This window comes from Gavialis gangeticus, unplaced genomic scaffold (assembly GCF_001723915.1).
Source record: "Gavialis gangeticus isolate Ggan-Ray unplaced genomic scaffold, GavGan_comp1, whole genome shotgun sequence".
NCBI lineage: Eukaryota > Metazoa > Chordata > Crocodylia > Gavialidae > Gavialis > Gavialis gangeticus.
Genome location: NW_017729001.1, coordinates 29,515,718 through 29,530,803, shown reverse-complemented (window position 1 = coordinate 29,530,803; position 15,086 = coordinate 29,515,718). Strand labels below are relative to the sequence as shown.

General features: G+C 45.1%; 2 protein-coding genes across 2 annotated transcripts in view; one reads left to right on the top strand and one right to left on the bottom strand.

Moving 5' to 3' along the window:
• Nucleotides 1–168: 168 nt before the first annotated feature.
• On the top strand, nt 169–4,471 carry FICD (FIC domain containing). Its single transcript, XM_019507209.1, has 2 exons — nt 169–489; nt 1,448–4,471. The coding sequence occupies exons 1-2, from the start codon at nt 207–209 to the stop codon at nt 2,521–2,523; spliced, it is 1,359 nt and encodes a 452-aa protein (XP_019362754.1). The 5' UTR covers nt 169–206; the 3' UTR covers nt 2,524–4,471.
• Nucleotides 4,472–5,158: 687 nt separating this feature from the next.
• The window catches only part of SART3 (squamous cell carcinoma antigen recognized by T-cells 3), a 21,258-nt gene continuing 11,330 nt past the window's right edge, over nt 5,159–15,086 (bottom strand). The window contains exons 9-19 of the mRNA XM_019507208.1: nt 14,183–14,290; nt 13,698–13,775; nt 13,412–13,470; nt 12,792–12,901; nt 12,228–12,340; nt 11,696–11,772; nt 11,126–11,291; nt 10,015–10,475; nt 8,265–8,417; nt 7,191–7,378; nt 5,159–6,547 (exon numbers count right to left, since the gene is read on the bottom strand). Coding sequence (XP_019362753.1) covers nt 6,367–6,547; nt 7,191–7,378; nt 8,265–8,417; nt 10,015–10,475; nt 11,126–11,291; nt 11,696–11,772; nt 12,228–12,340; nt 12,792–12,901; nt 13,412–13,470; nt 13,698–13,775; nt 14,183–14,290 — 1,694 coding nt within the window. The 3' untranslated portion in view covers nt 5,159–6,366. The remainder of the gene's footprint in view (nt 6,548–7,190; nt 7,379–8,264; nt 8,418–10,014; nt 10,476–11,125; nt 11,292–11,695; nt 11,773–12,227; nt 12,341–12,791; nt 12,902–13,411; nt 13,471–13,697; nt 13,776–14,182; nt 14,291–15,086) is intronic.

Sequence of the window (15,086 nt, the reverse complement as noted above, 5' to 3'; positions counted from 1 at the left end):
TGGGGGAAGGGAGGGGGCACCTCTGGGAGGGAGGGGAGACCTCTGAGGGGGGCGGGGGATCCCTCTGGGGAGGAGGGGGGCTGCCCACCCCAGTGGGGGAAGAAGCGCAGCACCGGGGTAGCTCAGGCAACCTGCCCCTGCCTCACGTTGCCTCTGTCCCCAGGTCGGGCCCGTGCCATGCTGGTGGCGCCCATCCCTGAGGCCGGATGATGATGGCAGCAGAGCCCGAGCTGAAGTGGGTGCCTCCGGGGGGCCGGGCCCGGTGGGTGGCTGCGATGGCGGTCCTGCTGGGCTCCCTGCTGGTGCTGCTGTTGCCACTGGCGGCGGTGGAGGAGCAGTGCCAGGCCGTGCTCAAAGGACTGTCCCTGCTGAAAAGCAAGCTGGGGGCCGGCTACGTGGGGATCACCAAGTACGCGGGGCAGACAACCGGGCTCAGCGTCACCTCGGGCGCCTTGAAGCTGCTGGTGCTGAAACCGAAAGTTTCTCCCGGTAAGAAAGGGGCTTCTCCACTGGCGGGACCATGGTGGGGAGGGCTGGGGGGCAGCACCATCCTCATCGCTCGGACACATCTGCCATCAAGGGCTCAAAGCACTGAACCCTAACACAGGCGGAGACATCCCCTTAGGCTTACACAGGGGCTCACGCAAGTCATGTTTTGAGCCATACAAGCTCCGTGCATTTGTCCTTCCAGGGGTCTGTCCTCCTGCACGTGTGGTCAGTGAAGCTGCATTACAGGCGGATTATTTACACACCAAGCTGTGCTGGTGCACGGGCTCAGTGGGTCTGAAACCTGCGTGGGCTTAGGGCACCTGCTGGTTTCATTTCCTGGTGCACACTTGTTGTCAGGCAGCTGAATTCAGTGGTGCTGAAAGACATTTGGAGAAGCTGTCAGGGTTCCTGCACTGCATCACAGCTGCTGGAAGCAAATAAGAAAGGGATTCTCTAGCAGCCTGCCTCTGCTGCAGAGCTGAACTTGTGTACCTTCTGCTACACCACATTTGGCCATTACTGAAAACTAGATGAGAACTGGTCCTCTGATTATACCAGCAGCCCCACGGCCCCCCATGGGTCACTTGGGAGGGCTGCTGTCCATGCACCTTGCCTCCTGAAACATCCATCTCTCTCGACTAAAGGCAAGACCCTATTTGTATCGGTAGAAATGGCTTTTTCCAGTATTGCTGATTTAACCCCCTCCCAAATCCATACCAAAGCATACTAGTAAAAGCACTATTTTCTCGTCTTCTACAAAAGTTTGTAGTGGGGCCTGAGCTTAAACTTCTGGTATTTTGCAGCCCTAAAGAAAAATTAGAATATGAGCCTTTTGCAGCACTCCTTTGTGGCTGTTTTATATCATGTCAGCATTGATGAAAGGAAAAGAGATGCTCTCCCTAAGTGCTTTCTTTAGCAACCTTCACTGTATCTAAGCCCTGGTGTTGTTCCATTTCAGAAGTGAAGCTAGAAGCTAGAGCTGCTTTGAATCAAGCCCTTGAGATGAAACGGCAAGGGAAGCGCGAGAAAGCCCACAAGCTCTTTGCCTATGCCCTTAAGATGGATCCAGATTACGTGGATGCCCTGACTGAGTTTGGTATCTTTGCAGAAGAGGAGAAAGACATCCTTCAAGCAGACTACTTGTACTCCAAAGCGCTGACCATTTCCCCCTGTAATGAGAAGGCTCTGATCAATCGGGACCGGACACTGCCTCTGGTGGAAGAGATAGATCAGCGTTATTTTAGCATTATTGACAGCAAGGTCAAAAAAGTGATGGCTATCCCCAAAGGCAACTCAGCCCTGCGCCGTGTGATGGAAGAGTCCTACTACCACCACATTTACCACACGGTTGCCATCGAAGGCAACACATTAACGCTCTCTGAGATACGGCACATCATCGAGACCAGATACGCTGTTCCTGGGAAGAGCCTCGTGGAGCAGAATGAAGTGATCGGCATGCACGCAGCCATGAAGTATGTCAATGCCACGCTGGTGTCCAGGATAGGCTCTGTCACCATCAGTGACATCCTGGAGATTCATCGGAGAGTGCTGGGATACGTGGACCCTGTGGAAGCGGGGAGGTTTAGGACTAGTCAGGTGTTTGTAGGCCACCATATCCCACCCCACCCTCAAGATGTTGAAAAGCAGATTCAGGAGTTTGTCCAATGGATCAATTCTGAAGATGCCATGAGCTTACACCCCGTTGAGTTTGCAGCCTTAGCCCACTACAAACTGGTTTATATTCACCCGTTTGTGGATGGCAACGGTAGGACCTCACGCCTACTCATGAACCTCATACTCATGCAGGCGGGTTATCCTCCCATCACAATCCGCAAGGAGCAAAGGGCCGAGTATTATCATGCCTTAGAAGTAGCCAACGAAGGAGATGTGAGACCTTTCATCCGCTTCATTGCCAAATGTACTGAGACCACTTTAGACATGCTGCTTATTGCCACCACAGAATATTCGGTGGGTTTACCTGAAGCAGATGGCAGCACTGCTGGCTACAAACAAACTATTCCAGTCAAAACCTGAGTGTTACAGAGCCCGTCTGACAAAGGCCAAAAACAGAGAATGTCTGGAATATTCAAAAGTCACTTTACTGTTCCCGTCAAGAAACAGCTCCGCAGGAAAAGCAGCAGTCACCTCTTCTAGCACTTCATTTATTTAAATTCTAGTAAATTAATCCCTATGTAAAACTAACTTATTTATTGTACCTGATGCCAAGCTCAAATGTGAATTGTCACGTTTGAATGTGTGGTAGGACCAGCTTGTGCTCCTGGAAGGAGAAGGGGAGAACAAGCCAAAGCAAAGCCAATGTGTCGGCACTATTCAGTGAGTTGTAGTCAACTTAATGGCATTGCTTTCCAAAACCTCACAGCGTTCAGCTTCCCAAGGCTTCAATTAACACAAGGCCACTAATTGCCTAGATGACAATATTTTCAGTTACATACCTTTGACAGGCCCAACTTTCCCCCACAGATGTCAAGAGAGTAAGGACTGAGCCTGTTTAAAAAGCAGCATCATTTCTGCGTGTTGGCTAACGTTATTCCTCCTGTCCAGCGAATAGCCCTTCTGTCACAGTTGTAGCAGTAGCCTTATCTCCTCAGCAGAATGCTTGACTGCCTTTGCAGTTGAGGTTTACAATCTTCCCACTCCCCTGCCAGATGCCTTTCTGCTGTCTTAGTTAACCAGCCAGTGCTAGAGGTAACAGTTAAAATTAGCAAGGACAACTTCTGTTTTTATATTTAGCAGCACTTTATGTAGTTTCAGTTTCTTTTGGTTGGGCAAGTTTCATACAGTGCCTGGAAAGAGGTGTTTTAGGTGGGTTTAAATAGAAGAACCACTGTCGAATTTGGAGTTAACCCAACTGGCAAGCTGCTTTTGCGCTACCTTGTGCCAAAGGACCATATTGTGCCACCTGCAGCAGTAGCAAAGCACACTCCCTTCAGCACAGAATTACCAGGAAAGGAAGGGCACCTCTCTGTACAAACATGCACGCCCCATGCCTGAAAGCAGCTTGCCTCTGCAGTCACAGGAGGAAAGGGTGGTTCTCCTCAGGATTCAGTTCCAACTCCACCCTTACTGTAGGGGGAGAGAGATTATGTCTCTGTAGCAGGTGTCCTGAGGCTCATTCTCCACCACCAGACTGTGGTGCGTTATCATAACCACATGGGTGCAAGCTCTTTTCAATGTCTAGATTTTGTTTCTGGTGCTGCAGTAAAGGTGGCTGAAAGCAGGAACAGACTGGGCCCTGATAGGATGCTCTGAGCAGAGTACTCAAAAAACTTGCATAACATAGCATCCTGGCACTTAGTCCCCAGTAACTTTTGACTAGTCTCATTAAAATTATGTAAATACTTAAAGTGGCAAAATCTAATGAAAAGATTTCATGCCTTAAAGCATGTGAAGCCTGTTTTTGTGCTACAGTAGCTCTTTATAGCCTTCCTGCCCCCTATGCCAGCACCATTAAACTGACTAGCTTGCAAGTAAGATCTGTAAGAGATACGCACACTCCAACTTGGATGATATACAGCAGCTTCCCCAAGCCTGAGACTACTATTACTGTTTTACACATCACTGACTGGCGGGGGCTCCATGCTCACCTGTCTGCCCCTAAAGTCTCCAGGAGCATAACTGCCCTGTAGCACTTCTGAGTTTTCCCCACCCCGACAAAGGACAATATCTCTCACTTGGGGCTGAAATTTAATAAATATTGCACTTGGGAGCAAGCTTTATGACCAAATGAAAGCAGAGACCGTGTCAAGGTTGCCTATGTTAATTCGAGCTGGTCCATGTTTGTGTATTATTATTTAACATACTTATTAAGGTTGACAGGGGCAGCGAACAATGCAAGTTTTTAAAAGAAAAAGCATGATTATTTTTGTAGTGCGAAACAGAGACAAGAAATTCTGCACTTTAGTTATTTGTCAAAATGTTATTTTTAGTAATGATCTAATAAAATATTTTGTTATGTAAAGCTGCTTTTTGGAATCCAGCCTCAGATGCACGCTGCTTTTTCACATCAGCACATGCTTGAAAGCACAATTACAGTCTTAGAAGACCAACTGAGTTTCAAATGTTGTGCTCTAGAGAAGAGTCTACCCAATTGCAAGCATGTTCTGGCCACTGACAGTGGCAGAGCATCTCTCTCTGCTCAGGCAGGTGTGGAATTCAAAGGTATAGTTACAGCTGAGCCCTGCCAGTTTCTTAAACTGAGCTCTCACTTCAGTTGTACTCCAACTCTGTTAAACTGCTTTTAGATCCTGTTTCTTTATGCACCTATTTCTTTATGCTTCCAAACAGTGGCAACATAGCTGTTTCTGGAGCACTGAATGCACCTCGGATAGGCCTGCAAGCTAAACCCTGCCTAACACTGTTTTGCTTAGGGCTTTTTTGCTATAATGCTCATTTTACATGGATACCCGATTCCACTTAGCGCTCAGTGAGTTTCATTATAATATAACACTCACAGGCATCATACAGCTGGCAGCAAGTTTTGCTTAATGCTATTCCACTTAGCACTATTCTGCTTAGTGCTTGGTTTTTCAGGAGCCAGTTCAGAGTGCTAAATGGGGGTTGCCTGTACTTGACATCTCTACTGGAGATGCTCTGAGGCTTGTGGATGTGACTCATTTTTCTTCCAAAATAATTCAATAAGCAAATTGAAGAATACAAAAAAAATGCTATTTATTCACCACAGTGCTGGGAGCATAGGAGTGACCTTGATGCTTTCCCCTTGACCCCACTCATAGATAAAGTAGTTATCAAAGGTAGCATACCACAGTACATGAGGATGACTTGCTCTCATTAAACTGCCTCACCAAACTGATCGCTGAAGATGGGAAAGATACATACAGTCAGAGCGAGCTATTTAGACACAGGAGGGGGGCGGTGTGGAGCCTTCACACTTGAGGCAATGCATGCAGCTGTTATACCAAAAGTGCAAATCAGCCACCCGGGGTTGAAACAGAAGTGACAGTATTTATAGAAAACATTTGAGAACTTTAGTTTAATAAACCAAGAAGAAACTTGAGCTTGCACTTCACATTGTGTACAAAACAGAATCTGAGGAGTTGAAACCATACAGAAACCAACTGGCGATGGGGGAAGTTCTTCAGTAAACGAAACATAATATGATCCACGGCAGCAGAATATACAGCTTGGACATGAAACAGTTACCAGCTCTAGTCATGTTTATGACACTTAAAAATAAGGGTCTGAATGTCATTTACAAATACACAATATAAAAACAGACCAGCTTGAGCAGAACATAAAACTGAACACGTTATATATATAACTCCCACCTCGGTACTAAAATAGGCCATTGTGGTGAAATTCCTAGCATTCTGCCATTTTCAGCTTTTTTCATGGAAAGAGATGGATGGGTCAGGACTTCTGAAATAAGTTGATGTGTGGCAGGGGTGGGGGAGGGAAAAAAAGCACTAGATGCTAGGGAGGCCACCTGCCATCACAAACTGAACACGTGCCCAGTGGAGCTCTGCAGTCAAAGCATCAAAGCTTTTGCTTAACAGCTCATTCTTAAAAAAGTAAAAAACACGCACCATAAAACTTGCGAGCGTACCCAGCCTGTAACGTGAGTATTCCCCCCCCAGTTACCCTCAATATGAGGGATCATTTAAAGCCATTTTACCAGAACACACAAAACTCTTTGCTTTCAGAATCAGGGGAAAAAAAAAAAAAAAAAGACTGGAATTGTACCACCCTTGTGTCAAATCTTGGTGAATGAACAGTCCAAAGTAGTATTTACATGGGATTGCGATTGGCTGTTTCTCTTGTTAGTGTAAGTAAGGACACAACATGGCTTCCAAAAAGGCATTTCACATTTTACCAGACTTGCTGACTGCAGACCTCTGCTCACTTTTTCAGCAGCATCCTGGCAAAGTCCGCGTTGGACATGCTTTTCGGCTCTTCGGGGGACACGGATGAAGTTGCTGGTGAATTCTGGACCATCCCATTCTCTGCCTTGGGTGGAGGGTTGCTCTGGCGCTGCAGCGCACGCGGCATCATGGAGAGCTGAGTTCTTCCCTTACCCCTTCTATGGGGGGAAAAAAGGCATGTTCAAAATGGCACAGCTTTCGTGGGGGTGAGCTCTGTGCACAGGGTCTGAGGAGGAGAAACAGCTTTGTTCACCTACATACACTTCTTTTCTCACTCATTTCAGTCCCAAGAAGCAGCATACATTTTTGTTGCCTTTTGAAGCAAATTATTTAATGCAGGTTCACAGATAACAGCCTGCCCACTTCAAACAGAGACCAAAGTCTCCTATTTTGTCACTACTACAAAGCAGCAGCAGCATCACCTCTGCCTGCCAGTGCCCTCCTCAACCCTAATCAGTGGAAGTTTCTGTAGAGAGGAAAGCGATCTGGGTCTTCCTACCTATTCCAAACCCTAGCCAATTTGCCAGAAGTGCACAATAAAAGGCAACTCGGAGCACTTCAGGCTCTGACGTCCACCTCAGAGCACAAAACGGCCAACAACCAGTAATTAAATTGCTACTGGTTTTGAACGGGCAACCTAGAGGAGATTCTACCTACACCCCATCATCAACACAGAGCCAGGCACTCCATTGCTAACGAAGCTCTTTGTGCAACACCTTCCAGGCAGGCATGTCCTTAACAAACAGCTCAACTGCCCTTGCTAGGAAACCCAATGCCTTGTGTACCCCCAGGAATACTTACGCTCCATAGACCTGCCGTGGTACCGCCGGTTGCGAGGCTCTCTCTGCCTCAGGTTTGTCAGGCAGTCTCCGGCGAGGCGGGTTGCTGATTGCCACCTTGATGACGTGGTCTTTAATGGTCAAGCCATCCATTTTCAAGACGGCCTGTGAGGCCTGGGCTTCATTTTCAAATTCCACATAAGCTAGGCCCTAAAACAAAGGCAAGCCCAGAGATGCCCTCAGTTGGTTTCAGCATGTATCTGCTGCACAACACTTACTCAGAACTCAGTCAACTGGGATGAGAGCCATAGAAAAGCTGTAGACCTGAAACATGGCTGAGATAAAGTCCCACCCTTCATGTCAAAATTGATGGGGCGCTCTAGAATTCAAAGCTCCCCGTCGGTTTGCAGGGCAAAGCTTTGCTAATTCACTTGCAAATATTGACCATTAGGGCTGTGCAAAGCTTAGGGTGATGATTCGATTCAGAGGAGATTCGGCCCGATTCAGTGGCTGAGTCTCCAAATCTGAATCAAATCGGGACCAATTTAAAGGTCCTAATTGATTAAAAGCCACAAGTCCCGGGGGTTTTTCATTTGTTTGTTTTTTTTCTTAAAGGGCCAGAGGTGGCCTGGGCAGGGCACCCATGAGGGGGCTGGGGGAGCGAGGGAGGAGGGAGGGCAGGGGGCTGCAGGGCTCGTGCAGAGCCCTGCACCTGCTGAGCCGGGGCTTTATTTTTTTCAAAGAACCGGGAGCTGGGGCAGCCATTGCCAGGCTAGGAGAGCGGGCGGGGAATGGGCCTGGCTGATTCAGAGATTCAGCTGAATCAAATCAGGACAGTTATTCAAATCACTCTCCCCTAAATCAGCCAAATCTGAAGCAAATACTAGCTGCTTCACACAGGTCTACTGACCAGGTACTTTAAGAATTAGCAAACCATCAAGGCCACTGAATTACAAAAAGAGTCTTAGAAAGGAGACCTCATACGATTTAATTTTAAAAACACAAACCAACCTTTTGGACTCAAATGAAGAGTTGCCCCTTTGTAGGGTCTTTCAAAATTCAGATTCATGGTGATGGTGCATTACTGGACACTTACCTTGGGTTTTCCAGCTCGATTAGTGACCAGCCTAATGTCCTTCACATTTCCGTGGGCTTTACACATCTCTTCCAGCTCCTCTTTAGTGCAGGAGAAAGGCAAGCCAGAGATGAACAATTTATGCTTCTCCAGAGCGGTGCTGTATCTGAACACCTAGGTTAGAGAAAAAGGGGCATGAGACACTCAAAACTCGTGTCCGACTCAAGCCAACCTCAAGCCAACAAGCCATTAAAAATTGAGATGTGTGTCTGGAAACTTTCTTCCAAGCTTAAGTTGAAAAAAAATGGCCCCCAGTCCTGGTTGGAGCTGCTGGGTCCCACAGCCACACAACGAATAGGTATGCATTTCCCAGACAGAGCTGGTGACAGAAAGCAAACTGCTGAACCCACAGTCCTCAGAACACGACAGTGCCTGCATCCAGTACAGGGGATCCCTTCCCTCCCTGCTACAACTAAAGTGTCTTTCTATAGAAAATCATGTCTGATGCCCCATTAAAGCTGAAAACTATGAGCTCCAGTGATACACCAAGATCCTATTCCTCCCATCAGGCATCTAAGTGGTACCCAGTGTCTAAACGTGATCCTACTCCATCCTGCTCAAGTCCCATAAATGCTTCTACTTTTGTGACTGCAAATAAAGAATTTTTTTTTTACAACTATCTAGTTGGTCTAATAAAAAGATATTGCCTCTACCATGCTGACTGCTTTTGCTTTTTAGACCAAGTTTATGGAAAACTTCATAATCAGCTGTTTTGAAATGAAAAATTCATCATCGTACAAGACAGAAGCAAAATTCAACACCCTGAGACCTGGATACTAACACCCCTGCATTTTGGCCTTTTGTTTTGAGCCAAATTTGCATAGTTGCAGGGCAGCCGGAACACAACAGAACTTCCTTGCCCAGGAGAACCTTTCCATCACCAGTACTCCTATGAAATATGAAATACCTTAACAAGAAAGAAGCATAATACAACATCCTGCTTGCCATCAGACACCTTTGAGATAAACAGACGGCTCTGACTTTTATCCAAGCCTAATTTGCATAAAATGGACTTTTCCAGGCAGGAGAACTCACACCACCCTCCAGCTCTCCTGTGCAATATGAAGTTTAATTTCTATCTGGTAGAAATTTTACAATCTTTGCATTCTCCTTTGCCTGAGGAAGGGTGTATGAGCCTGAAAGCTTTCAAATAATTTTTTTTGCAACTATCTAGCTGGTCTAATAAAAAGATATCACCTCTACCACACTGACTGCTTTTGCTTTTTAGATGAACATGGCTACACAACTTTTACCCCTCTACTTTTGTGATGTACTTTCAATGCTGCATTAAGACCAAGTCATGAGAAACTGAAGCGGAATCACCAGGCTTTAGCGTCCATAGTTTTTTAGGGACTCCAGCATAGTGGAATAGGATCTCCCTTAGATGCCTAGTAACTGGACTAAGATCTGGAGTCACCACTGTCCCCGCTACATGGGAGTGGGGTCCTACACTCTTCCACAGTGACACGAGGTGGTTGAAAGCACCAAGATCCACAACGTCACAAGATGGCTTTGACTGGCCATCTACTGTGTTACTGACGGCATCACCAAGGTGCTTTCAACACATCCAGCGTTTGTCTGTGTAACTTCTGGACCAGTGGCTCAAGGAGGTTAATGCTTGGAGAAATTCTGGAAGAGACTAGACATGCTGCTAATTGTACTAGGCAATCTCATCTCTACTGTTCCTTATTCAAATACTATAGTGTCATACCTTAAAGTCTGGATTCTTGTTCTTGTCAATGCAGGGAGAGACAAACATCGGCCTTCCCTCCACCACTCGGCGATCCATTTCAAGGGCCTTCAGAGCAGATTTTTCTTCCTTGAATTCCACGTAGCAGTAGCCGCGGAAAAGCCCCTTGTTACTGAACACGGGACGGACTTCTGTCATCTCCCCGCAGCTCTCAAAGAGCTCCTTCAGTTTCACTTCTGGCTCGGTCATGCTGTAGGACAGGTTGCTGACAAAAACCGTGACGTTGTCTTTGTTACTGTCGTGGAGAACTTTGGGGGCTTCTTTTCGGCTGGTGGCTGCCTTTTCCTTCTGTCTAAATAGAGGATCTGCCCTGGTAGGTGCACTTCTTCCAAACAGCCCAGTTTCTACCTCCATATCTTCTCCCTCTTCGTCAGCAAGCATAGCTTCACCATCTCCCTTGTGTCTCTTGCTGGGCTGCTCAACTGTTTAGTGAAACAGAAGTTTTTCTAGAAAGTTTAATCATTTCCGGACCTCTCCCTACCCACAACTTATATACCTCCCTTTAACAGCCTGATCTAGGGAAGCATGAGCTGGACATGCAAGATCAGGTCCTACAGACAAGAGAAGTCTATCCCTTGTCATCCTGTTGAAGCTGTATAGTTATAGACTACAGGATCAAACCAAAAAAAAACTTTTAAGGGACACAAGGTCAGCAGTTAATTTTCCCCACTTCCTGTCTCAATAAAATTATAAAATTCTGCATATGCACGTGGCTTTCCCCTGCCCAACGCCAAGCAGGTCTCATTCATTGAGAGAGACAAAGCAGCCATCTGAAGCCATCCTGAATAAAAGGAATTCCCCTCCACACAGAAATTAGGGGAAAGAGAGTCCCAAGAGAAGTTTGGTTTCCACTTTGAGTACTTAAGGCAGCATCTCAGGTGTGACTAGCTTGGAGAACATATCTAAACAGGTAGGAAGATATGGGCTTGGATAATTAATGTTCACCTGTTATAAAAAAGTCTCTTACCAACTAAACAGACCCCAGTGGTAGCACTTCCTCAACCCTGACTGCAAGGAAACCACAAACCACCATACTATCTTAAGTGTGAAAAGGCACCTGCTGTGGTCTCACCTTCCTCCTGTCCCCACTCCCCATCATCATCATCCTCAGCTTTGCGCTTCTCTCCTGACTTAGTTTTTTTAGCCTTTTTGGAAGCTTTCTTTTCGGCCCGAGCCTGCTTCCGCTGTTCAGCTTTTTCCTCCTCCAGCTTGGCAAGAGCAGCCTCCTTCTCGGCAGCCTGGAAGCATTTAGGAGTTTTGTGAGTCACCACAGCCTGCAGGGAGCTTCTCTGACACACTTTCTAGAAGCACAGCATGAGTATCTATGGCAGTGAGCTTCTTCCCCCCAGCTCTAAAGTCACAGAACTAGCAAGACAGGCACTTCACATCCATCTCAACTGCTTTTTCCTACAGATTTAAATGCCAAGTTGACATTTATAAAAGGTACAAGATTAACTAACAGTCCAAATCTAGAAGAAATTGGCCATATCAATAAACTGAAGGGTATTTTGGGGGGGTATTAGTCTCGACTACAACCCAAGATCATCTGGGGAAGCTGATAAGGGAAACCTAAACACCATGTAAAACTGACCTTGGAATAATTCTTATTGTTTCATTAAACCATATTTAAAAAAATGCTGACCTTCGCTCTTTGTTCATTAACCCGAGCTAGTCTGTTTTCAGTCTTCTGAACAGCTGCATCCCAGTCTTCTAAAGTGCCTAGAGAATATCAAAATTTGATTATTTTTTTTTAAACCTGCCACAATTTCACACATGCACCTGCTAAAATCAAGAACGAGACATCTCTACACATCCCTCGGTACTACCTGCCATGAGACACAATGTAATGGAAGCACACATGGAACTAATGACCTTTAAGAGGGTCAGTTCAAAAAGCAAACAGAATGGAAATCTACTGCATGCGATACAAACCCTTCTGACCTCAAAGGAAAGAATCTCACTGATCACAGTGGGCTCGCACTAATGCATTTTTCCTGTAAAGAAGGTCACTCAAAGTGGAGGCCTCACTTCTGAAGTTTAAAGGTTCAAACAAGCACACGATATAATGGAACAACCCAAGGCTTCATTACCTCAGTGTGCACTACATGTGTTCCACCGTGCCTTATTGTGACTCAGCAAACCAAGTAAGAGGTGCTATTTAAAGGTGAACTTACCTTCTATCCTCTCAAGAGTGAGCAGCACATCACAGACATGCTCAGGGTAGTCACTTGTGCACTGTACAGCCCGATGCAAGGCCTTCCGGCAGTGCTGGGTATCTCCATGTGCCCTATAGAAGGGATAGTAAGACAGTAAAGAGCAAATTCTCCCCATAACAATCATAAAACAGATGGGGGCATGATTATATCCTATTTCCCCAGGTAAATCCATCTTTGTACCACCTTGGGGAAGATGCCGTAGCGTCACTAAGACAATCTCTAAAGGCATTTTCTACATACTAATCATGCACATTCACCTTAAGCCAGTGCTTCCCAACCTTTTCCAGCCCAAGGCACACTTACATTAACAAAAATGTTCTATGGCACACCTGTTAAGGCATTCCCCATCCTCATACCTAGTGTAGCTCATTGCCATGGCAAAATTCCACAGCACATATGTTCGTTTCTGATAGCACACTTTTGTGCCGCGGCGCACTGGTTAGGAAATACAGCCTTAAGCATATTATGAGGAAACTGGCAGCTGAGAGATTAATTAAGGTATGTGTTACCCTGAGCTCTTACCTCTCTAGGTTATAATACTCTAGCCACATATTGGCGTATTTGGCATTCCCTTTAGTCATAATACTGTCCCAGAGCTCTCTGGCCTTCTGCATATTGTTACAGAGGCGAGCCTGAAGAAAGAAGAAAAAGGAGTGTTAAAAATATATTATGTCTTAAAATGAACAACACTATAATGGTTCATTTCTCCAGCTTTTAAACTGCACATCTCTTGTGTCATTAACATTCACAGATAACCTTTGTGCACAGAGCTGTTCTTATCTTGACCAGGGCCTTTGGTTTTCAGGTAAATAAAAAGGCTATAAGTAGTTCTGATTTTCTCTTTTTCATTTCATTGTTATTCCTCATAATTAAAAATTCCTTTAAAGAATAGACTGCAACTTGCAAACATTTCTCTTTAATTCCTTAATTTGAAAACAGGAGAGGACACCACTAGGGGTTCATCAGTTTGGAACAGTCATGATGGTAAAAAGGTGAAAGTCTCCTCTATTTAGATCACTGTGACATGTGCATCCAATGGTAAAGAGAGCATGTACTTATCTAAGGACAGTGTGGAAAAAAAACCCCAAAACATCCCAGTAACCAAATTTATTTAAGTACAATAAACTGATGGAAAAGATTACCTCAACTCTTGCCCAGTTCTGCATTATAGTGCAGGATGGATCCCCACTTTCACTAAAACCTTCGGATAAAAAGTAAAGATTTATTTAAGACATTTTTAAACAGATGGATTCATAAACAAATTATTGTAACACATTTGCATTTTACAGTTCATACGATTGTGGGCCAGATTAGGGATCTAGAACATGAAAAAGTCCATATGACACAGCCTCCAAAAAAATCATTCAGAATAGGAAACAAGCCGTAACGTACCAGAAAGAAAGAAATATTTCAAATGTTTTCACTTACGCTCTTCCACTTCCTGCTTTAAATATTCCACAGCACGTGCAAAAGCAGACCTCAGCTCTTCTAATTCTTTACTCGAGTCTTTAGAAAAATACAAAGAAACATAACTGGACCTTAAAACAGACACCTTTAGTCTACTGGAGTTTCTTCACTAATGCCTATACAGAGAAATCCAATGTCACCAAAAGTTTATTTCTATAAAAGCATTTTTTACTGCTGCAAGTACCATTGTGCTTTTACACTCAGTATGCCAAAGGCCACGTGAAACCTAAAAAAAGTACATTTTGAGCCACAGTAATTTATCCTTGCCTTGCAGCAACCTGCAAAAATTATGCTTTATACTTATTAAAAAAACTGGGGAGGAAGTAAATTTTTGGCAACACCTCCAAGGCAAGAATCATTAGAGGCTCTTTAAGAAGAGTACAGAGAATATTACTATTTCTAGAAGCTCCCCAGATTAGCATTCTGATTTATTTATATAGAATTACCTTGTGTGAAATCCACCCTTCTTCTTAGGTAATCTAGATATGCCTGCCATATTTCCACATAATCCATAGCCTGTATAAAACCAGCATTCAAAGCCTTTTCAAAGATATCTAAGGAAAAAAAAAACAGACATATATTGCTTTGTTTTGATTTGGTTTCATGGTTTCATAGTTTCTACAGTCAGAAGGGACCCAAGTAGATCATCTAGACTGACCCCCTGCCATGGCAGGAAGGAGTACTGGGGTCAAACGACCCCAGCAAGGTGTACATCTAGCCTCCTCTTAAAGACCCCAAGGGTAGGAGCCAGCACCACTTCTCTTGGAAGTAGGTTCCAGTTATTTACCAATAACTAAAGAGACAAAAAGAGGGAGATGAAGATAAGCAGGTTTTATTACATCCATAATTGCACACTGTAATAGAAATGGTAATTTCTATGTTTAAGAAGGAAGTTATTCCAGAGAACAGACTCTACTAAAAAGTGATTAGCTAGCTATGTTCCATGAACCCTACTTTAAGAGATGAAAATGGTTTTGATTCCTTGTAAAATACTGTACATGTCACCATTCTCCCCACACACGATATCCTAGTCCAACATCCTAGGCCAAGGCAGAGATGGAACAGGGGCTGGCTTCCTGGATTAAGGACAACAAGAAGTCCTTTTTTAAGTACACAGGGAGAAGAAAGAAGGCCCCAGGAAATGTGGGGCCCTTGCAGGACAAGACAGGGAATCTGGTTGTCACGCCAGATGACAAAGCCAACATATTTAATAACTTCTTTGCCTCTGTCTTCCTCAGTAAGGACCAGAACTGCCACCTCCCTGCTGGGCCCCCTTTGGGCCCCGGGGGAGGCTCACCTGGGCCTAGAGTGAGTGAGGATTTAGTTAGGGAGCTTCTGGAGGGGCTGGAC

Excerpts from the sequence above, each read along its gene's own strand:
- FICD (XM_019507209.1), top strand. The coding sequence starts at position 207 with ATGATGATGGCAGCAGAGCCCGAGCTGAAGTGGGTGCCTCCGGGGGGC. Across the intron at positions 490-1,447 it reads GAAACCGAAAGTTTCTCCCG|AAGTGAAGCTAGAAGCTAGA; the intron begins GTAAGAAAGGGG and ends GTTCCATTTCAG.